This window comes from Schistocerca piceifrons, chromosome X (assembly GCF_021461385.2).
Source record: "Schistocerca piceifrons isolate TAMUIC-IGC-003096 chromosome X, iqSchPice1.1, whole genome shotgun sequence".
Classification (NCBI taxonomy): domain Eukaryota; kingdom Metazoa; phylum Arthropoda; class Insecta; order Orthoptera; family Acrididae; genus Schistocerca; species Schistocerca piceifrons.
The window spans coordinates 107,879,291-107,901,967 of record NC_060149.1 but is presented as its reverse complement, the minus strand read 5'-3'; the positions used below and the strand labels follow the sequence as shown (position 1 = coordinate 107,901,967).

The 22,677-nt window shown below is 39.1% G+C and overlaps 1 protein-coding gene across 2 annotated transcripts in view; it reads left to right on the top strand.

The window, feature by feature from the left end:
• The window catches only part of LOC124721590 (transcriptional activator protein Pur-beta), a 336,588-nt gene that overhangs the window by 185,194 nt on the left and 128,717 nt on the right, over positions 1-22,677 (top strand). The window contains exon 1 of one of the 2 annotated variants that reach the window (XM_047246640.1): positions 11,304-11,793. The exons of the other annotated variant lie outside the window; for it this stretch is intronic. Coding sequence (XP_047102596.1) covers positions 11,748-11,793 — 46 coding nt within the window. The 5' untranslated portion in view covers positions 11,304-11,747. Of the gene's footprint in view, positions 1-11,303; positions 11,794-22,677 lie in introns of those variants that run through there. 2 annotated transcript variants of the gene reach the window in all.

Genomic DNA, 22,677 nt, shown 5'->3' with positions numbered 1-22,677 from the left:
TTTACTCTCGGCATCTGCTCTCATGTTTTAATCCCTTCTACCTGTTTCTTGCGTATCTCTGTGGTTTTCTTATCCTATTTTATCCATTGTAGTGTTTGTTGCCTTTCTGTCGTTCTTGTGGTTTTCCTTCCTGTTTTGTGCAGCAAGTCTTGATTGTTTTATTATTTCCCTTGTGGGCTTGTTTTATAGGGACAAGGGACTGATGACCATGCAGTATGGTTCCTCCCCCCCCCCCCCTCCTCTCATTAAATCAACCAACCAACGAGCAATACGACTAACAACACGGCGCACACCTAGAGAGATTGTGTGTGCTGTCGCTGCCATGCAAAGTGCACTTGGACAGGTGCCTCGACTAGCTGACATGTTGTTATTAGTTCCATCACGTGATTCAGTTGAATGCAGATGGTTCTCTTCAGCTACAGCTCTGGCGTTCCACCTCCTTAAAGTTCACCATCAAAGTGTGTGCAACTCTGCATACATAAAACATTGTTAGGTGGAAGTATGCAAGGTGCTGGAAGTAGGTTTCCTACCTTGGAATGTTAACCGCATCACATTCCCTATGACTAAGAGGACTGGAAGAGATCCCAGAAATATTACAGAGCGTTTGATACATTTCTGCGCTGTCGCCATGTGAATGAAAGTGGTTTCATGCCCCCTTTTCTTTTTAGAGTGTTGTTACAGCTTCTAACAGTTGTGCTGTTTCCCAGTGAATTTGGCGGCGTCGGTTCCTGTCTCAGCGCCCGTCCTAGACAACCATTGAATAGTGAACCGCTTTGCAGTTATAAAATTAGAGTATAGTAAATGTGGATTCACGTAATCGGCTATGTCGTCCGCCCCAGTAGCTGAGTGGTCAGCGTGACGGATTGCCGTCCTCTGGGCCCGGGTTCGATTCCCGGCTGGGTCGGAGATTTTCTCCGCTCAGGGACTGGGTGTTGTGTTGTGTTCATCATCATTTCATCCCCATCCGGCGTGCAGGTCGCCCAATGTGGCGCCGACTGTAATAAGACCTGCGATATGGCGGCCGGACCTGCCCCGCGAGGGGCCTCCCGGCCAATGACGCCAAACGCTCATCATCATCATCATCATCGGCTATGTCGAGGTATCCAGCTCGTATCGAACAATAGGAGACTGGGAAACACCTGTCTGCATTCTGAATTTATGAAGTGATGCCAGCCCATTCAGACTCATGCAAGGCAGTTGAAAGCAGTTGGTTACATGGGACCAAATTGGTTACTGGAACGTCTAGTGGGTCAGTTGTGGAGGTGGTATTGCAGTATAACTTTTTGAGGCTTATGGTAGCTGCCTCCATCTCTCAGCCACAAGGGGCCTGATGCATCACTGGCACAGTGGGTGTAGCAGCAGTGTTAATATAGCCAGCGTCCTCGACCCTCCAATACAGTGCTGCATGGCATAAAAGCTGCAGTGTTGGAATAAAGATTCAAGTGAATACCTTCCCTATTGCTTTCCCCCACTACACACGACTGTGATGAATGTTTGACAACCATACAGGCTGCATCAGTGAGTTATAGTTTTAAAATTAGGACATGCTCCATTCTTCTGACACCCAGTAGGGTTCCCCTCAAGTGCTGCTCTATAACACTCAGTGGGGTTCCCATTATTTTAAACTTAGGGTGAGTATATTTTGAATATCTCGCCATTTTTAAACTTAGGACAAGTGAATTCTGTGAAATTTTTCATCAGTTTAAACATAGGAGAAGTGAAATGTTTGGTTTGAAACTTAAGTTAGCTGGAAGCGGGAGGGGGGGGGGGGGGGTTGTTTAAACTGCGATCTCAGAATTTTGAGCAGGGGATGGTCGTTTTAACTTTCAATGTCAGAGGATAATTGTTTAACTTAGGAAAGGCCTTGTGGAATTCCACATTTAGATCAAGTGACCTGACAACTATAAATAGGCCTACAGGTCTCTACAGGACTGGGCTCTTGCTAGCAGGCAAGTTACTTCCCTTTGTCCTAGCATCCTGGATTCTGACGTCATAGACAATGTGCCAGTATCCCAGGGGGGACAATTCTTAGCACAACAGCTCTACTTCCACAGTGATGACAGGGAAACCCAACATCCATCTCGAATTCTGTATTTAACACAAGTGACCTACTTCCACCAGCGTGGCTATGTGTCATCTTGGATTTTTTTAATTTCCTTCCAATTTACACTTAGGACAACAACCCTACTTCCACAGTGACATCATTGGACTGGAGAAAAACCCATTAGCACAAGTAGGCTGTTTTCGAATTTGCTGCCAGAGTTTGAATTTCCCATCTTTTTCTACATAGGGCAATTGGTCTTTCTCAGAAATCTGGAAAGGGTGTGACATAATGGGAAATCCGCCAACAATGAACTTTAGGCTAGGATAGCCGCAGCCTACCTACTCACTTGCAGAAAATAATCCTGATTGTACTTGCTTGCAGGAAATAATCCTGATTCGAGAGGTCAGTCTTCATGCTTCACTGAAGTTTTTGGTGTGTAAGCCATTCCATCCATTGAACAAAATGCCAACACAAAATTGGCATTTCTTATATCTTCAAAATGGGTCACCACTATGGGTTATATGATCTGTTGATGAATCCACATTTATAACCCATCTGATGTAAATGTTATTTATTATTACTTGATAAATATTATTAATCAAATGGACACTTGGCATGGTGTACTCTTTACTTGAGGTTCAGGCAAAGACAGTTTTATCGTCATCAGTCCCTTTCCTGGTCGCTGTGTGTGACATCACAACTAAAAGCTCAATATAATGCCACATCAGCTTCTCTATTTTTGAGCAGTTAAAGCTGCATAACGTGGTGTAGCGATGAGTTAATATCTTTTGTGGATATTGACCAGCTGTGCTGTGGCTGGCCATTTGAACAGAACACAGCTGGGCTTTGTCTAATGTGTTGGCAGTATTTCTACACCGTGCACCGTGAAATATGGCATTGATATATGTCTCTTACTAAAGGTGTCTTTACTAAAGGTGTCTGCCGTCACTTGTGCATACTTCTTAGTGTAAAGTGTACACAATATTGGCTGTTGACTTATTGATGGCAGTGAGCATGTCACAGTCAGCCGATCTGTTTCCGATATCAGCGAGGCTGCTCATTGCATGAATCCTGGAGCTCCTGTTACATATGGAAATATTCACTTGACATGCCTATTAGTGCGAGTAGTATTGGTGATAGCATTGGTAATGGTGGATGCTGCAGAGGCTTCCCTGTACTTGGCACTGTGGCGTCTTCTGCCAAGTCAGAAAACTCAGTGGAGGTAGATGCCAGGCTCATCTTCTCTGTACGGAAGCCATCTTACAGGTTGTGCAATTCCTGTGTCCTTGTTCATATATGCCAGTTTCAGTCATTCAATAGAAAGTGTGTGGTTTACCATTCCATTGTTTTACTCTCATCATTTCTCTTGGAATTTTGCAGTTTGAGGTTTTCATTGTTTGCACCTAACTGCTTAAGCTGTTGGTGGTGGTGAAGAAGATGATGTGGTTAGTTCGCCAGGGACTCTCAGCTGCTCTCCATAACTGAGTTGTGCTGGTGAACAATGTTTATTTTCTTTTCCAGTTAGATATTTTTGTTCCATAGCATTGATACTAGCTGTCAGAGTACCGTATGTTTTTTTGAATACTGAAAATTGATTTGAGTTAGGAGCAAGAGGGTCGGGTTTGTTGTTGCAGATGATAGACCTCCATGCACATGATACACATGTGTGCATTCTCCATTTTGTCGGACATAGAATCAAATCAGGCGGGTACGTGCATATTGCATATCACATGACTTGACATGGAAGGAGTGACAGGCGAAATTAGTTCTGAGGGAACATGCACCATACGTTGATTGAATAGACCCAGCATGAGTTGAAAACGTTTCAGGTGGCTGGTATCAAGCATGATACCACTCACACGAGCTACCACAAATGTTCATGTCGGGTGAAAACAATTTCCTAGATATGAAATTAGCCTTTTCTCTCCGTAGGTGGGAATTCTGGTACCATTGGCAGCTGTCTGTCAATACGTGTTGTGGAGCCTTCACAAGTTATTGTTTAGTCCCCGAGGATAAGTACTGATTGTCAATGTTGAGTCAATGAGGAAGCGTCTATAGAGCTGTGCTCGTGCATGAAAATGCACTGGGCGCGGTTGATCATTGGCAATGTAATGTTTGTGCATTTGTGTCATGTACCATTCGCGAATTTTGGATAATTACAAGGCCTTGTGCACTGCTTGGCTGTTTGCTCAAATCGTTTGTGGTACCAGCACAGTGAAGCGCAGATTGGTAGGGTATTCAAGAAGAGACAAGATGTTAGAAACCGGGAGGAGGATGAAGAAAAGAGACTCGCTTTTCTTCCGTGCCTGATACCACTCTCAGCCGAAACTCGAAAAATCTTAAATAAAAACGCTCTTCCGACCACTGCCGCAGACGAAAGAGTGACTTGGCTCCGCGAAAAGCCCACAAAAAATCAACATACTGGGAATATACAGCATCACCTGCGAATGTGGCTAACAGTACATTGGTCAAACGCTGTGATTTATTTCGGATCGCTGTGAAGAGTATATCAGTTGCGCTACTGGGACAGACAGAAAATCAGCTATAGCAGAAACATAGCTCAAGAAAGACCACAACGTCGACTTTCGGAACACTTTGATGCTTTGCCGAGCAACCGCCTACTGGAACAGTGTTATAACGGAATACATTGAAATACGGGTTCACGACAGTCTTGTCAATAGAGACGAAGGATATACCAAGTGCGGCATGGAATCCGGCGATAGCAGCAGTACGACGAGAGTACGATTAGCACCTTCCAACTCGCAAAACGCGGCCGGAATTCCCACGCAGAGATGTGAAAAGAGCACCCGCTACCCCACCACTGCAGCCTCGCCCCTTCCTGCCCGCCAGCCGGACAGTACACGGCCGCCCTTAGCTTGCTGGAGGGAAGCATCCCACTAGCATAAATATTGCAGCATCCGCATATGTCGACACTTCGCCAGAAGATGATGAGTACGGCCCTAGTCGAAACGCCGCGGTATTTAAATACTGAAAACCAGCTGGAAATCCGAGAACTTTTCGCCAACAGTATGCGCAGGGAGAGCCTACATTCTTTAAACAGATGTCTACAAAATGATTATTTATGAGCACTGCATGTTATTCTTACAGCTTTCGAGCAATTAAAACTTTATTTTTTTAAGACTGGTTACAGCAGAATATTGATCCATATGACATTATTGAATGAAAACGTGCAAAATATATCTTCGTACTGGTTTGTTTCACCCCAAGATTTGCAGTGATTCGAATTGCAAATTTGGCTGAACATAGTTGTTTTCGGGATTCCAAAATGTATTTTTTTCCATTTTAAATTCTAATTAATAAGGACACCAAATATTTTTGGAGTTAGCATCCTATTTATTATTTTCTCACCAGTCGTTACACTTCTTGACTAGTGTACCTCTAGATGTGCAGAACTGAATATGTTGTGTGTTTTTAAAACTGAGTGTGGGACCATTCTTAGAAAACCAGTCAATGATACCTTGAAAAACATTGTTTACCGTGACTTCTGTTGCTATAGGCATGCTTGGATGGATTTCAATACTAGTGTCTTCTGCAAAAAGAACTAATTCTGCGTGTTGTGCAGGATGATTCAATTATGGTATTACAAACTTTCAGGAATGATGGAGAAGGGTAAATGTATCAATTTGAGGTAAGGAACCCTGGTCTGGAACGACCAAATGAAAGTTGTAAAAGAAAATCGTTCTGATATCTCTGACAGTGGACCTCGGCCACTGCAAGGTCTTTGCTTTCCATATTTTGGTTGGAGATGGTATGGACCTAAACAAGAAAAAAATGTGCAGTAAACATGGGCTCTAAAGCTATGAACACCTGTTCACCTTTGCTACTGTGAAACACATCTCTTTTTACTGAACAAGTGCTCATTTGTGTTATTCTCCTCCCATTCTGCGTGTGCTTTGACCTAACATTGGATGTAGATGGCTTTGCAACAGCAGAAGTGTATCGCACTGGCTTAGGTACACTGTCAGTTTCAAACAGCCTTCCACACTTCTTGGTAAGGGGACTAGACATTTTACACCAAGCCTTCCCCTTACATTGCTTCCCCTGTACTGATATCTGGTACTTTGGATATTTCAGGTACATATTTCGTGATAGCCCCAAACACCCACCTGCAGCAGGTGCCAGTTGTAGGATCTTAGTAAAGGTAGCTTTTATCTGTGCAGGAATTTCAGCCATTTCATTCCGAGTCTGGTAACAGAATTCGCGATTGGGTTCCATTCTAGTTCAGATCAACGAGCGTATATTAATTACTATATCATATTAAATAACAGGTTGCCGAAGTAGCGTCAAGCCTTGCACTATACTAGGGGCCACAGGATATGTAAATTTATTTGAATGCTTCTCTTAGTAGCTCAGTTGTTTTGTTTCCACTATTTTATCCCTTGCAGCCGTAGGTGTCCACGAAGGGGTGGACAGGGGGGGGGGGGGGACTCTTGCGCCGTCCTGGAATATGAGTGTAAGCTATTTATTAGTTAATGATTCTCACGAATTTCTGTGCGACTCTACCAAAGTGTAGATTTAACACTACCTAGCGCAGCGGGAAATACTGCGAATTTGGCAATATCTTGGGAATGACAACATTTAGGCGTATTTACTTACAGCTGCGATTTCGGCTATTGTGCCTTTCTCAAGTAACAATTGTAAGTGTCAGACTAACGTATTGGAATATAATGGAATATAATTTTTTTTGGCTATTTTTAACAATATTTCACAACTCATTGAATCCCCGCATTTAATCTTACAAGGGAAACTCCCCATCGCAACCCCCTCAGATTTAGTGGTAAAATGGCCCATTGGATAGCCCGTCAGAAACTCAACACACATCAAACGTGAAAACAGGAAGAAGGTGTACTGAACTGTGGAAAAAAGAAGCAAAATATAAAGAGTGAACGATCCAAATTAATATGCGCAATGTCTAGCGACGTTAACGACCGTCGGGTGTTCGACTGCAAAGGGGAATATATGTACCTATTCCTTCACAAAATTACGAACTGCCCGACAGGTCATAGACGTGTCTGCTCGCTGCATTCAAATTTGTGTATGTGTCCTGGTGTAAGGTCTGTTAGCAACAGCGTTGTGTAACGAAGGAACATCCAGACGCACGTACCTCCTATTTGTTCTACGGGTAACAGTTCCGTTTTGGAAGTTTTGACTCTTGAATTCCTTCGTTGCAGCGTAGTGCACACCCGTTTATTTGTTGTGTTCATTTCTGTGAGAGGTCTTTGCGGCGTCTCTACTGCTATCACATTTACTTGCAACGGTAGTGTATTCATAACACGTGACTCATACTCTGTGATGAACAGTGAGAGCAGGCGAGATGCCGCATAGACATCTCACAGAAATGAAAGCAACAAATAAACGGCTGTGAACTATATTACAACGAAGGAATTCAAGAGTGAAAACTTCCAAAACGGAAAACAAAAGACGTAATATGTGGTACCTGTGTAGAACAAAAAGGAGGTATGTACACCTGGAGGTCCCTTCGTTACACGTCGCTGTAGCAAACGGACATTACACCACGGTACATTCACAAATCTGAATACAGCGAACAGACACGTCAATGACCGGACGGATAGTTTGTAATTGTGTGACAGGGGGAAAAAAAAAAAAAAAAACAATTGGGCGTGAGGGAGATATGAACACGGATCTTCCCCTTCGCAGTCAAACACAATGACTACACAACCACCACACGACGGTGGTTTACATCTCTCGATATTATGCATATTATATTGGGACCGTCGTCTGTTTATATTTTGCTTATTTTTCTACAGATCAGTGCACCTTCTTCGTGTTTTCATGTTTGTTATGTGTCCAGTTTTTGACGGGCTAACCAATAAGCCAACTTACCACTAAATCTGAGAGGACGGGGTGCCATGGGGGGTTTCCCTTGCCGTGTTAGTAGGATATAATTTCAAATAGGTGGATAAAAAGGTGGCTCATATTAATCATATCAAAAGTTGTTCAATGCATATAATATTGAAATATTACCTTAAAAGTACTACATGCACAGCCGAGGGGTCCGGACCACAAACACTTCAAATAAAAAAAAAAGTTTGTATTTCGCTATTGTGATCGACTGAATTTTTTAGTGGACAGCCGATATAAATTATGTCTGTATTCACCACTTAGACCCAGTGCTTCCTTACGTCAAATTCCAGTGCACTGGCACTTTACTTCAGCTGGCGATATAGCAGCCTTTAAAAGAATGGTTAACGGAATTTTGCCAGTTGAAATGAGTTCGATTTAGTGGAATGCGGATATCTTCCATAATTCCGTTTATCCAAACTAGATCCCATTTAAGTTTTTTATTCCGTACCGTCAGAACTCTAGAAGATTGGAAAAACTATTTTCAGGTAACGATATTCGTTAACGAGATACTGCGGAAAACTTATAAGATATCTTAATGCCTGTAGAGTCTGACACAGCGGTTACAAACTCGTGACGTCATAGTAAGTGACCGCTTTAACAGGAAATTCAAACGCCAAATAAAAAGTCCGTTTTTATAAAAAAAAACGAATAATATTAACAAAAATATTTTTTCAGAGTATGTATGGTATGACATATTGGTGATAATTACAATACGCCATTTTTTAAAACTGAAATACTGATTTTTGCAGGGATGTGAATCTCAACTTGTTGTTCCTTTTTCTAAAAAAAATATAGTTTGTCATATTTACATAAATAAGTTGTGTTGAATGCATTAATGATTTCAGTGCCATCCATTTTTGTAATCTTATCATTCATTAAATCACACAATTGTACAGAAAAATTATTCGAAAAGTGATCCAGAATACTATTTTGTAGGTTACTTGTTTCAAAATTTCCACTTGTAGGACCCGCATCACAGGTTCAGTCTACATACATACATACATACATAAATCCTTGTTCCATAGATCATGAATACGACATTACACTTACTACTTCCTATCTAAGAATTCATCTATTGAGTAGAAGGAGTTGTCATTCAGAAATTCTTTTAATTTACTTTTAGTTGGCTATCTGTCAGACATTTAATACTATTTGGCAAATGACCAAAGATTTTTGTGGCAAAGTGAGATTTAATCCAGAATAGATTGTAAATACGGTTCTGCTGGATAATTATGAATGGTTCGAGATTGAATAAGTTTTGTGTAGTTTGTGTTCAGTTTGGTTTTGGGACAGATTTTTAGTCTCACCGAAGCATGTATGTCGAAAATGGCAATTTTAAAATCGTGCCGCCTCCTGGACAAATTTCTGCGGACGTTCATGCTTTCAGCCATAACAGTTATATAATACGGCAAACCTGCCCCATAGTGCTACTCTGCAGTGAAGAACTACGGAATAGCTTATTCATAAAGCCGTCTAATACGGGGTGTTCAAAAAGTCGCTCCGCAATGCCGTACGATTGTTCGCCTTCATGAGTTACTTCCCTTCAAGTGGACTCTCCCAACAAATCCACTGTTTCGTTATCTCAGCCAGCGTCAGTAGTATCGTTGGTGTGTGTCGTTACGTGTTGACGTGAACATTTAAGTTTTGTTCCTTTGTTCGTTTGTTTCGTTTTTGTCACTGTTAAAATGCTAATCATTGAAGAACGTGTGTTTTTAGTCGAACAAGTGTTCAAAGCTGGCGGTAAATACTCAGTTTCAGTTCTTCAAACAATTAATTCAACGCTCCCACATCGCGATACTGTGCGAGATTTGATTAACAAAAATTTCGAAGTGCGGGTTCAGTGACAGATGCACCGAGAAGTGGTCGTCCTAGCTTTTTACGATAAACTACTCGATATTTCCGATAAAATGACCATGAGTCCGAACAAGTCAGTAATAAAGCTCGCCCAGGAAATCGATGTTAGTGTCGGAACGGCCCACACAGCTGTAAGGAAAAAATTAGAACTTTTCCCATATAAAGTGACAGTCGTGCAAGAACTGAAAAATACTGATCATGGCATAAGACTGCATTATTGTCAATGGTTCAAAAATTTCGTTCAACAAAATGGGCGGAATATTGTTAATGAAACGTTTTTCACTGATGAGGCATGGTTTCATTTATCTGCGTACATGAACTCGCAAAATTCTCGTATGTGGAGTACTGCAAATCCATTGTGAATTCTTGAGGAACCACTTCATTCTGTGAAAATAAGAGTTTGGATGGCAATTTCTAGACGTCGGATTGTGGGTCCAATATTTTCAACGAAAAAATAAACGCACAACAATACTGCAGTGATATTCCGTACCCATTCATAGGAGAATTTGTGTTAAGTGAAATACTGAACGATTATTTTCAACAAGATGGTGCAACCGCGCACACAGCTCGCGTTTCAATGTCACTGCTTGGTGATGTTTTTGGTGATCGCATAATTTCGCAGGGACTTTGGCCTCCACGATCGCCTGACGTAACGCCACCTGACTTTTTCTTCTGGGGTGCAGCGAAAGCAACTATCTGTAATAACCGCCCAAAATGCTTCGTTGAATTGAAAACTGCGATACCCACTTTCACTGCTTCTGTTACAGAGGAAATCTTACAGCTTGCGTTTGGAAACATGATTAGACGAATTGAATTGTGTATTCAACAACAGGAGGGGCACTTTCAACATTTAATGTGAAAAATTTGTAAGTAAAAATGAATATCCAATAAATTAATAACTTGTATTTCACTGAGTTTCATTCCGGTATATTCACTGCGGCATACGGCACGCGCGGCTAACAATCATACGGCACTGCGGAGAGACTTTTTGAACACCCCGTATAACATCGGTTATTTAGCCCCATTGCTAGATAAATAAGGTTTTGCATTTTCTTGTAGGGGAGTTGAGATTTGTGGTTGTTCGCTGGTGCTACAGGTATTACTCGGGATAACGTTGAGGTAAAATTAAATAATTGTAAACTGATTGTTGTCGTCTGTTCTACCTTCACTCATTTAACTTACATGGAGGAACTATAAGGTGGAAAAACATACGGGAACACCAAAAACACAAGGCATTAACATGCCTAATACGGTATAGGAAAACCATTGGCATTCAAAACTACCACCTCTTGTCTCATCAAATAGTGAAAGATAACAATTTTCATTTTCAAGAGAAAAAGAGACCGATAATATGTTTGCTAAAGAACAAATCGCTAGGGGAAGACTCGATAACTGCTGAAATATGGACTAACACATAAAGCAATAGATTATAGAATTATGGACCCAAAATTATATCTCGAGTTTACTGAAGTATGTAAACTTTGACCAAAGATGTTCTATGACCGCTCCAAAGCTCGCTCCGAGACGTCAGTGAACATTGTATGGTTCGCTGTCGAACCGCGTAATGATAACGTTAGCGGAATTTAGGAGCGATAGTCCGCGATTTAAAGTTTCGTAGAATACTCCGTGAATAAATTCCTGATAAAAAAAAACACCAAAGTAAAGTTGTGATGGCATTCAGTCGGCAAACAATGGTTTTAGCCGTGCTAGGTTATGTGACAGACGTCAGTCGATTTACGGATACGTATAGTTTCACTCGCGGTATATCAGCAATTGTGCTACTGACTGTTCGATGTTGCAACTTGTGAACATTAAATATAATTCGCTATAATTGCTTTGGTACATGAAGTTATAAGATGGAAGAATAATATTGCTTATTGTTCCCGGTGATGGGTATAGTTACGCCTATATCGTTCAGGCACTATTAATTGTAGTTTTCATTATTGTGCAACATGCGTACATCATGTACCGCAGTCGTGTTTTTCATGGTGATATGCTCTCACCCCCAGGTGAGTTTCGTTTGGCATTCATCATATGGTTCGAAGGAACTAAAAAGTAAATATAATTGTATGTACGCACCCTTTAGTGAATATAAGATGATATCTAGCATTGCGTCTCTGTTTTTTAGGTGTCACATCAAAATTTCTGCGACAGCTGATTTTACAGAATTAAAGTGAAGGAAATTGGTATACTTTCTCATGTTAGTAAAACCGAGAAAGTCGTGTTCCAGTGGTGTAAATGATCGCTTGATGCGTGGAAGTTTGTCATGCTTAGACGAATGTGTTCTTAGTCGTTACCATTGGGATTCCTCCCCGTCGAAATTAATACCATGTTATGGAAAAATCAGTACTTACTGTCAGTTGATTATATCAAGAGACGAACGGATGCCAGAAATCCTTCATGTGTAATTTCATTTCACTGTTAATCCTTGTATTTGTAGCGGCCAGGTGGAAAAAAAATACCCCCTCCCCAACAGCAGGAATATGTAGAAACATTTTGGAATACACTTAATCCGTCGTCTGTTTTTACACGCATTAAATTTCATAGAATTGGCGTTTATACTTAAGTGCCAGAAAACAAAGGCCTGGTGTTCGATCCATGGCAGCCCTAGAATTTGTATATGTCACTTTTCACGTCTTTCACCCATGTCTGTGTGAAATATGCTGAGCTGTATAATGTTTCAGTCCATGCCAAACTGAAGGCCCACGTATAACTGGTTGGGATAACATCGTGAATTTTTTGTCTGTCACATGCTCAAAATGTAAATTTGTTTCAGTAGATTTAATTTATTCATTTCCTTGTGAGTAGTAGTGAGTGAAGTTAGCTATCATCATTTTAAAATAGGGTTCTTGTTCCTTAATGCCGCCAAATTTCAATGTATAAATGGTTCCTGGATATCTCTCTCATAAATTCCATATTGACTGACCAGAAGCTCACTTAATATATTAAAGAAAGGTATACCATCAGTTAATATGGCTATAATAAGTTGTGCTGATGCTCACATCTTCCTGAAACTTTCCTAATGAGTTTAATTTCCTCGTACTGCTTTGATTGTTCATGTGAAAGTCAGTGGCTTTCCTTGTTATTTATTTATTCTGCTCACCTGATTATAAATATCTTTAAATTGATTATATATACCCTCATTCAGTGTTATTTTTTTCTGTCTATGTGTTGCGTTTTAAGCAGGTGCTTGTTGCATAAGGGAATATAAATTAACTAACAATCTAAAATTCCTGAATGGGGGAATTTTCAGTAACATTAAGTATGCATTCCATCCTGTCCCTATTCTAAAATTTAATTAATTATAATAAACTGACTCGTATTCATTTCTTTAACATTCCTCTGGTTTTGTTATGTATATAGTGGAAAGTGTCACCTAAGATATGTGGGTAATATGCTCTTTTTGATGCACATACATTTGTGGGTTTTGTCATTGTGGGTGTAATATAAACCAGGGTGTAGGATGATTTGAAAAGTGACAGTTTATTTATTAGTAAGCAAGACCAGCTATTTTGAATGCAAAATAAAGGTTGTCGTAAGACTGAACTGAACTGTAGTGTAGTGAGAGATCTAGAATCATAGTTGGCAATATTCTCTGTATGTACAATTTTCAGTATGCTTCTCTTTATAAATAACCAAAACTTTAAGATAAATTCAGAAACACTGTATTGCATAATAGATAAATCTGACAAGTACGGGGGCCTGCTGAAAAGTAATGCCCAGGAATTTTTTATGTGAAAACTCTAAAAGCATTTTAAATAAAACAAACTTGATTACCATTCTATGTCACTATTCTTCATGTATACGTATTTATTTCTCAGCATAGTCACCCTGGCGATGGACACATTTCTTGCAGTGAGAGACTACTTCGTTTATACCATCACTCTGGAATGTTTGACTTTGTTGATGGGGCCACAACCTCATCTCTGATTGCACTGGTTCATCACTGTCAAAATGAAGTTCTTGAAGATATTATTTAAGTTTTGGAAACAGATGAATATTGGATCTGACCAAGTCAGTACTGTATGGAGGATGATCGACAACAGTGAACGCGAGGTGTCAGAGTGTTGCAGATGTCGCAGTACTTGTGTATGGTCTGGCGTTGTCATGCTGAAAGACAGGGTGTTCAGTGTGTGGACATACTCTTTGAATTCATGCTTTTTTAGAGTTTGTTGTGGTGTCTTTAGGAATGACTTCCAAATGCAGCACACCATGAACATTCCAGAACACTGTGAGCATGATTTGTCTGCTGATGGCACGGTCTTGAACAGTTTTGGCGGTTGTGATTCTTTGTTGCAGAACTCCATTGACCTGTCACAAGGTTGTTAAGAAGCCCATTACCCTCATGCTCAAAACACAAAAGAAATTGTTGACAGATGTCGAGAAAGTAGATTACAGCACGCTGTTTCTTGTGCACAGACAGTGAAACAGCATCATGTTTCACACTAAAATTTGGAGCCCTGTGCTGGCAGAGGGTTGCAGCTTGTCAGTAAAGTGAGAAAGTCAACCAAGTAATATGCATGATGTGTAATACCTCAGCTGATATTGAGAACAGAACCAAACATTTGGAGCCATTACTATTCAGCACACCCTCATAGTATTGTGTATATTACGTACATTGTCCATGCGTCGAATGTGAAAAAGTCTGGTAAAGACCATAATTAATTTAAAACTCTTTACTTCATTTGCAAATAAAGTATATAAAAGAAAGACAAACAGTAGCTGAGTGAAGGGGAGTAGCTTCTCCCTCTGTTTTTCTTATGAATACCTAAAAAATTTCAAGCAGTAGTAACCTTGTGGTAATTTACTTGTTAAAATTATTGAAAACTGGAGTGTAATATGATTGGTATTAACAATTGTCCAGTACTTGATTCTGGCACCTATATTAATTTGAATGTAATTACTAATTTTATCAGGAGTACTTCAGTCTTTCAGATTGTAAAACAACCCAGTATTCAATGTTTTACCATCGTAGTTTTGTAATACCTACATCTACATAGATACTCTTCAATCCACCATATGGTGCATGGTAGAGGGTACCTGTACTACTACTAGACATTTCCTTTCCTGTGCAATTTCTAAATAGAGCGAGGGGAAAGTGAGTGTCGTTATGCCTCCATATGAGACCCCCTCATCGTCCTTACGACCAGTGCCAGTTGGAAGCAGTAGACTCATTCTGCATTCAGCTTCAAATGCCAGTTCCCCAAGTTTTCTTAATAGTTTTCCTTGAAAAGAATTTCACTTTCCCTTCAAGGCTGTCCATTTGAGTTTCCAAAGCATGTCCGTAACACTTAAGTGTTGTTCAAACCAACCAGTAACATATATTTAGCAGACTGCCTCTGAATTGCATTGATGTTCTCCTTTAATTCGACCTGATCTGGATCCCAAACACTCTAGCAGTACTCAAGAATATGTTGCACTAGTGTCATATGTGCGGTCTACTATACAGATGAACCACACTTCCCTAGAATTCTCTCAATAAATCAAAATTGACCATTCACCTTTCCTACCACAGTCCTTACATGCTTGTTCCGTTTCATATCACTTTGCAGTGTTACACACAGATATTTAAATGGTGTGACTGTGTCAAGCAGGACACTACTAATGCTGTATACGAACATTACAGGTTTGTTTTTCCTACTCATCCACATTAACTTACATTTTTCTACATAAAAAGAGCTAGCTATCATTCATCACACTAACTAGAAATTTAGTCTGTCATCTTGTATCCTCCTACAGTCACTTAACTCTAACACCTTACCATACACTGCAGCAGAAGCAGCATCAACAACAAACAACTGCAGATTACTGCTTACCCTGTCCACCGGAGCATTTATTTATATAGAAAATAATAGCGGTCCTATCACGCTTCCCTGGGGCACTCTTGACGATACCCTTGTTTCTGATAAACAATTGCCATTGAAAACAACGCACTGGGTTGCATAACTTAACAATTCTTCGAGCCACTCTCATATCTGTGAACCTATTCCATATATCAGTAGTTTCTTTTACAGCCTGAAATGGGGTACCGTGTCAAATGCTTTCCATTAATCTAGAGATATGGAATCTGCCTGTTGCCCTTGAGAAAAGGGCAAACAGAGTTTTCACGAGCGATACTTTCTAAAATCATGCCGATTTGTGGACATAAGATTCTTGGTCCCAAGAAAATGTATTGTATTCGAATGGAGAATGTGTTCAAGGATTCTGCAGCAAACCGATGTTAGGGCTACTGGTCTGTAATTTTGTGGGTCTGTCCATTTGCCCTTCTTATACACAGAAGTCACTTGCACTTTTTTCCAGTCACTTGGAACTTTGCTCTGAATGAGAGATTCATGATAAATTCGAGCTAAATAAGGGGCCAGTGCCATAGAGTACTCTTTGAGAAACCTAATTGGTATTCCATCCGAACCTGGTGACATATGTTTTCAACTCTTTCAGTTGTTTCTCTATGGCAGGGATGTTAACTACTATGTTGTCCATACAGCAGTCTGTTAGATGGTCAAATGACGGTATGTATGATTCTCTTGTGTAAGTGAATTCTTGAACGTGAAATTTAAAACTTTGGGTTTTGTTTTTCTGTCTTCATCTGCCATATTAGACTGAAAGACGTAGACCCACTCAGCAATTTTACATAGGAGCAGAATTCACTAGTTCTGTGCCAAATCTTTTGCTAAGATGTGATGCTGGTAGTTGTTCTATGCTTCATGCATAGATCTTTTCACAGATGCAGAAATCTCAACTAATATGGTTTTTATTGTTCTTTTTAAGGTGGTTTAGTCCTCTGTTTTTAACATGTTGACTGCCATGAGACCAGCACCACCCACAGCAGAGCTGTCTGCTGTGGCCAAAAGCAGCCACGTGGCAGTCACCATGTTAAATGAAATTTTGTGTGTCTGGAATGTAAGAAGAATTAAATTGACGTTTTTCTTATTTGGGCAAAACTGTGTGCATTTAACACAGTAAGATGATTTGAGCTTCTATGACAATTTCCAAGTGATCCAAGAGACCAGGATTTCCCAAACTGTGTTCTGAAGGAAGTGAATAACTGCTCCTTGAAAAGCTATTAATAGCATGGTATTTTTCTGACATTGTGATGATACTATTTTTTCAAATTTTATTATTGTTTGTGTGTCATTATTTATGATTTAAAACTGAAGTAATCACTGAATAAAACAAGTTTATGTAACTTTTAAAAACTTTACTAACTTTCAAAATAAACAAGGTGTTCCATCGAACTACCAGGTTTCACAGAGTGGGAATACCTGATACAGGCAGATGAAACTGACAAGGGGGAGGGGGGGGGGGTTAAGAATAACATTAATCCTACATTTGTTCATTGCAATGTCATGGACAAAAATATTAATTGTTAGAGCATCTGTGGAGTAAATTTTGTTTTGATTGTTAGATGTGTAGATGAATTTTTGGCTAATTGGAAAACAGTGACCATTTGTATTTCTTTGAGTATTATGGTAACCATGAAGTATATGAGGCACAAAGAAAGTGAGACATTATTAGTGGGAAAGCAAATTACATGAAATATAAGTAAATGGAAGAACAGGTAGCAATACAGCATGTGAACATTTCTTCTGAACACATTCTTCTGCTCTATAAACATATTTTTCCTTAATAATTAGCTGCTTGTGTGACATAGAAGAAGAAAAAATACTTTTTTCTGAACAAAATAAAAGGAAACAGTGGAAAAATAATAAGAGGCAGTGAAGAGTTCGAGAAAGCAGTTGGACAAAGGTATTGCTCCAGATTGTTTGAATCAAGTTGAGGCACATTTTTATTTAAAAAAAAATACATTGACTAGACACAGTTTATTCATGATCTACAAACACACTAATGACAAAATGTCCATGGGTAAGGATGTAGCAAAGAATACAATGAAACCTGTTGGCTATCAACAATTACACTATTTGTGAGTGCCACATGATCACTAGAGTGACCATGACATGTCAGTTATGCATATCTTAAACTTCGAAAATAGTGGGACCTCTATGGGAGTTTTGGGTGGAGTTGTGCTTGCCAACTCAACAAAAGTATCACAGCTTAACTTAATGTAGACCTTGAGTTGCACCACAGATCAGTCTATTGCCTCAACTTTCATTAAACAAATAAAGAAAAGGACTTGGTGCTGACATCACAGGCAACTTCCTCATTACGTTAGTAGTCAAAGCAGAACAGTGGGATCGGAAACACCACTACACCATAGGCTGGCAAAATTTTTGTATGTGATTGTGTGTTGAAATATACTGTGTACCATCAAGTAGTAGTTGTAATATAAACACTTTTGTCATCTATTTTGTATATTTCACTTGTTCACTAAATGTATAAACAGTAGTGCAAGTATTAGAGAGTAACAAATTTCTAAAATCCAGCTGGGTAATGTAATTAAATGTGTGTCTAACTGTAGAACTCTAGAATGTTTGGTGACTGATTTGGCAAACATCCTGCAACATTGAAATGAATATCTTGCTTAGTATACAGCAATCTCTCATGAATTAATATTACGTTAATCAAATATTGGATCAGAACATTATAAAATAAAGTACCAGGAAGATGATTCTTGAGTTGCCACCAATGTGCATTGCTTGTTATTGACCATATGTGTTGGGACTGTACTGTGTTATTTAAATTAACCATCTTGGTGTATAGTTGTATCTTGAGAGAGGTCTTTCTCATGGAATTAGGTCTTGTGAAGGCTATGATGTAATCAGTGGTATGGAATGAACCTTTCTAAGCTGCAGGATTATTATGTGGACTACTAGGTGGGCTTACTTTGAGAAAGGTAGTTACCTATTTGCAGCAGGAAACACACATAAATTTGATGGCATTGTAAAATCCTTATCAGTTTAAAAGTCTGGAGTGCCCACAACTTTATTGAATGAAATCACATACTGCTTAAAAAATGTAGGCAAATAAAGCCACACCTGAGGGCTATCTCTCTTTAATATTCTGAATAACAGCCTACTAATTTTACAAGTACATAGAAAGGACTGTGAAAATGGAAACCCAGCACTTCATATTCCAAGGCAAATGCATTTAAGACATGGTTTGACAACATGTAACCAGGCATACAGTAGGTAAAACTGATATGCAAAAGCATGAGGTGATCATAATAAACTGCTTGTAGTTAAAGTTCTCTGCGACCAGTATGTCTGCAGAGCCAAATAAGATTCCCGAATATATCCTATAAAATAGGAGAGGATGAACTGATGTTTTATCATTGTTTCATTTTTCATGACCTAAAATAATGTTCACGTACTAGAAAGCTTGAAAAGTCACAGCAATAGCAATTCGTAATGCTAGCCCAGAGTCAGTAAGTGATTACAGATCAGTTAAGTCATACATCCAGTCTAAATGTAAATGAAGCATCTCACAGCTATACATTGAAGTGAAATTCTTATTTTTGGACGATCAACATACCTTTGAAGGAGGCTATTCATGTGACAGTAAGTCATTTGTAAGCTTTACTTTAAAATGTTATTGAGGCATTAGATAATGGATCAGTAGCAGAAATGGCAACAATACACATAGCAAAAAGTACTTGTTGTTTAACTCCATAGTAATAGTGACCTTTTTTTTTTTTTTTAAAGAGGTGTGTGTGTGTGTGTGTGTGTGTGTGTGTGTGTGTGAGAGAGAGAGAGAGAGAGAGAGAGAGAGAGAGAGAGAGAGAGAGGGGGGGGGGCAAGGGGGCAGTTACTCTTCACATATTTTTTAATATTTGCCACTGTTGTTAGGCTTCAGTGTTAGAATATTTGTAAATGATTGTCATATTTATAGAGAAAATTTCTCTGGTTAAGATGAGCTGGCATGCTAGCGATCTCAACCATACAAATGTTCATTAGACAATGCAGTAAAAATTAATGTAAAAAAGAAAATTTGAACAGTTTAAAAGAAAAAAGAGCATTCAAAGTTAGTTGCTAAGAGATAAGAATTACTGTATGTAACCCTAAAGCAACCAGTATTTGAATGCAGCACTTTTTAGATTGGCTGAGACTTACAAAAGTATACAAAATACAAATGATTCAATGATGTTCCTTTATACACATGAACTGGTGTGGTTGTCCTATGACAATGATCAGATACTTATGTTGCCAAGTGCTGCAATACCAAAAGATGTGTGTTTTTTACAAATGGTACACGTGAAAGAGAACACTAGGAATTATACTGGCCTGTTAGATTAGGAATGCAAATTTAAATTTGGGCCCCAAAGAAATAAATGTAATGTGGTTTTGTTTTGTGGATGGGGAAGTTGCCAATTTGAACAGGTTAACTGCTCAGATCTTGCTTCTATTCTCAACAGTGATGTGCAGTTTTAAAATCAGCCTTACAAAATATTGTTTGCTGTGGCCCTTTTCCTTCTTTTTTGAACATTTGTTGTTTAGTTAGTTAAACATTGTGATTTGCCATCAGGATACATTCCCATTCTAAAATCTGCTATAAATAAATATACATGGTGGTATTCTAGAAAGGAGATCACATATGGGCACACTGAAAATGTCAAATCCATTGTTGGAATGCATCTTCCTAGACTGGCTGTGCCACCATACAGGACTGAACCATGTGAAACATTCCATCTGTAAATGTGCTTTGGATAAAATTTAATGTATGAGTCGCATGGCCACATTCAAATATTTGTATAACATGAAATGGTTGCATTTGTCACATACTGCTAGTGTCACATGCTTAACAGGTTCCACTGATTGAAAGCTGGTTGCATATACTTAAACTATGTAGTAAGGGTGAAGCAAAAAGGGAAAATAATTTTAGGATGACAGCACCAGTGCACGGTGGTAAGCTGAGGCATGTGTTACTGATCACAATAACGGCAGTGCAGCATGCTGCTGGCTATTTGTGATCATTCAGCAGCAGGGGCACACTGTACTCTGCATCACAAGAGAAGATCCATAACAGTCAGCAGTGATGTTGCCAGATGTGAACCATGAAGTGCAAACAGCTGTCACAACATTCACTGAAGACCACAGGTGCCTAACACCGAAGCACTGCTGTATTGCCATAAAAAATGTAAACAGAGAATATACACTGAACAGCTACATTATTTTTTAACTTTTTCAGCTGGTTTCAGAAACATGCATGTCCATTATCAGTGTTTTATGATGTGGCAGGATGACCCTACATCATATACAAGAACCACTGCTAAAAACTTTAAAAACTTCTCCATGCTGTGGAAGGCAACTACAATGTAAATGCAATGCTGCACACCAGACAGAGGTAGTTCTTGCGTGTTATTTGCAGTTATCCTGTCGCATCATAGAGCACTGATAATTTAAATATAATTTTCCGTGGCTGATCTGCAAATAAAGATCAGAGGACAAAATTTTAACTCTTTGGTGGATATTCTTGCCCAATAAAATGGATTTACAGCTGTAGACACAATCCAGGCACCCACCACGTGGAAGAGCCACATTAACTGTCAGCGACTCTTGCCATATGGTCTATAGTGCTCTTCTTTTGTCTTATTGTGTGGGTAAAGAAAATTCAGCCCCCGGGCTTAGATTTTCACCATTATTAAATTGTGGTTTTATAGAAATGAAGTTGTGATCTTTTAAACTAAGGGCTTTCACAGACACTCTGCTGGAATTTGATTGTTTCTAGTGATAAACTGATGTTGCTTATGAATCACACAGTTACCCTTATGTGTCAGAGTAATAAAATAAACAAAGAAAACTTCTGGAATTGTTGGGACACAGATCTTCATGTTTTCCAAGAATATCCACTGCACAGTGAGTATGTGATTCTATGTAGGAGCAAGCCGAACATGTGATGGGAAACTTCAGAATACAACTCCAAGAAGCATCATTAGACGATGTTCAACTGGTATAAATTTTATAAACATATATTGTCAACAAATGGCATAGTTCTTCTTTGTTGACAAAATCTTTATGACAAAGTATTGCATTTCCCTAATTGATATTAATCTTCATCTATATGACAGTCTTCAAGCATAAATCACTGAAATTTACTCACCGATCATATGTAACAGAACTGCTCATTTGAAATTTTATATAGTTTCTTCTGTGTACTCAGCGATCTTCAACTTTCCCTTTTGTCATGTTTCTGTTCTGGAAAAAAGTTTTCCGTTGATATTCCAGGCGCACAGTTAAAGATATTTACGTTAAAATTATTTCCTCGCTCTTGGGCATATGTACTTGTCCACTGATAGATTTTGGTGACGAAGATGAAGAAATAGAACAACTACTACTTCATTGTGTGTGGGTGGAGGGAGTCAGACAGGTGATGGCGTACTATGGGGAAATTCATGTGATAAAGATGCAATTACTTGAACCCATAGTATAAGACGTGTGGGATTTTTCTGATAAAACATCTGAGAATGTTGGCTGTAATACCCACTAATGTGTAGATAGCACAGGCCAACGACAATTTTTTTTTAACTTTTCCTACTTTGATAGCTGATCTTTATAGATTTTAATGAACTGAATCCAAATCTAGCCTTAGTTTTTTCATATCGCCCATAGTTTTCGAGCAATATGCTTTTTATTATGTAGTATAAAAATTCTATGCTATACGGTAAACGGGAAATTAATGAAACACTTTGTTACAACATAAGCATAGTTTGTATTTACATTAAGCTGCTTAAAACAATGATAAGTGTTAATAGAGGTTTCACTTGTCGGCTGGAATTGAGTTTGTATTATTGTATCTTTTTTCTGTGAAGCTTCTTGTGTAGCTTTTTCTACGATGAGTCACTTGCTGAACTTCTTCGTGAAGTGACCAACAGTAGTTCCCCATCGTATTGGTGTTCCAGCGGCCTTGGTAGTGTTTTGCCATCACTTTAATGTCCTGGTGAAAATGCTCCTTGCTCCTCGGTAACATCTCCCATATTATCCGGGAAGTAATCAAGTTGA